Source organism: Tarenaya hassleriana, unplaced genomic scaffold, assembly GCF_000463585.1.
Source record: "Tarenaya hassleriana unplaced genomic scaffold, ASM46358v1 Cleome223, whole genome shotgun sequence".
NCBI classification, from domain to species: domain Eukaryota; kingdom Viridiplantae; phylum Streptophyta; class Magnoliopsida; order Brassicales; family Cleomaceae; genus Tarenaya; species Tarenaya hassleriana.
The window spans coordinates 163,251-165,066 of NW_010965567.1; the positions used below are offsets into that span (position 1 = coordinate 163,251).

At 45.0% G+C, this 1,816-nt stretch overlaps 1 protein-coding gene across 1 annotated transcript; it reads right to left on the reverse strand.

The window, feature by feature from the left end:
* Positions 1–927: 927 nt before the first annotated feature.
* Positions 928–1,569, reverse strand: LOC104815179. The gene has a single exon (XM_010543496.1). It carries the CDS (start codon positions 1,567–1,569, stop codon positions 928–930), a length of 642 nt encoding a protein of 213 aa, XP_010541798.1.
* Between the last annotated feature and the right edge of the window lie 247 nt (positions 1,570–1,816).

Here is a 1,816-nt window from a genome sequence, read left to right on the forward strand (position 1 = left end):
TGATCTCTCAAAGTCTCCACTTGAATCCATGTCTTCAGCATCTTGGAACCCTCTGTTTGTATCTGAGGCTTTGTCACCTTGAGTGTTACTCAAGAAACTCAAGGCTTCACTCTCAGATCCTTCATGCTCTTCGTCTTCTATGTGTGCTTCTTCGTGGTTCCTTTGTTCCTCAACACTCTATACGTGTTTCGATGCACTCTAAGTATGTTTGGATGCACTCTTGATACACGCACGGTTCTCTAATGGAGCAAGGCTCGGGATAGATTGGAGATTCGGTAGGCTTATGGGCTTCTCACCAAACGATTCCAAGGGATAGTGATGGAGAAGTGTTCTAGGCTTATGAGCACTCAGATTACACTTCAAGAGGAATGGAATGGAATGGGATAGGTGACACCACAAAGAGGGATGGAAAACTCTTTGATTTCGTCACTAACTCTTTGGCTAGGGCTTAGGAATCTCTCTCAAACCTTAACACAAAGAAAAACTCGAAATTGCTTGTATTTGCTCAAGACAACACGAGAATAAGAAGAACAAATGCTCCAATTTTTATTTCTGAAAAGTCTGCTGAAAAATGACATAGATGCAGCCTTTAAATAGGCTAACAAGTGAAAGGAAAAGAGGGAAATTTCGTGCAACAAGAAAAGGAAAAGAAAGATGGCGAAAATACATAAAAGGAAACAAGAATTCTGCAGCAATCTCCTTGTAACGGCTAGTGATGAATATGGCAAGAAATCAATCTCCAATTCAGCTATGGTAAGTCTTCAATTCTGCAGAAATCTAGCCAAAGCTCCCATGAATGATGCTCCAGGATTCTCTAACGGTTATGAGGGATTGGGATTAGACTTCTTGACTTCAAGAGCTTGTTGTGGCAACAAAATTCAGGTAGGGTCGTGGTTGTTCAGGTGTTCCACAACGAATGATGATGAATCATGTGTTGGACAACAAGAGCTCAAAAACGAGCAGGCTCTTGTTGCTTAATCCGCAAGCTTCTTCGGTTCTTGGATTGTCTTCAAGGGTCTTGGCCACGAACTTGTTGATTCTTGAACGCAGGCTCCTTGCTCGTTCCCTTGTGAGTGGTGGATCGGGAATGATCGGAAAGACTGGTTCATTGGTTGTCTCTCCTTGCTTGTCCTCCTCCTTGGCTCCTTTGTGCTCCTCAGCTCCTTTGTGCGTTCCATGGTTTTCTTGCTCCGCTTGCTCCTCGTTTAGCTCATCTAAGTGGATGACCTCATCATCTCCTCCCCCTTGGGAAGGTTTTGACCTCAAAACAGAATCTCCTGCATCAAAAGGAAGCAAGTCAGCTATATTGAAAGTAGAAGATACGTTATACTCACCGGGAAGCTCCAAACGGTAGGCATTGTCGTTGATCTTCTCAATCACACGGAATGGGCCATCTCCTCTTGGTGCTAGCTTGGATGTTCTCTTGTTTGGAAAGCGCTCCGGCCTTAGATGTAGCCACACCCAATCTCCCTCATTGAAAGTGATCTTCTTTCGCCCCTTGTTTGCTTGTCGTGCATATTGTTCCGTTCTCCTTGCAATATTCTCCCGGACTTTTGCATGCAACTTCATCACACTCTCGGCCTTTTTCTGCCCATCAAGGCTGACCATTTCCTTGTTTGGAATAGCGAGAGATCCAGCGGAGTGATGGGGTTGAATCCGTAGACAACCTCAAAGGGTGAATGCTTTGTTGCCGAATGGATAGCTCGGTTGTATGCAAACTCGACATGGGGAAGGGAGCCCAGCCAATTCTTCAAGTTTCTCCCTATAGCTGCTCGTAACAACGTCCCCAAAGTGCGGTTGACAACCTCCGTTTGCC

Coding starts and splice junctions, on each gene's coding strand:
- LOC104815179 (XM_010543496.1), bottom strand. CDS start 1,569: ATGAAGTTGCATGCAAAAGTCCGGGAGAATATTGCAAGGAGAACGGAA.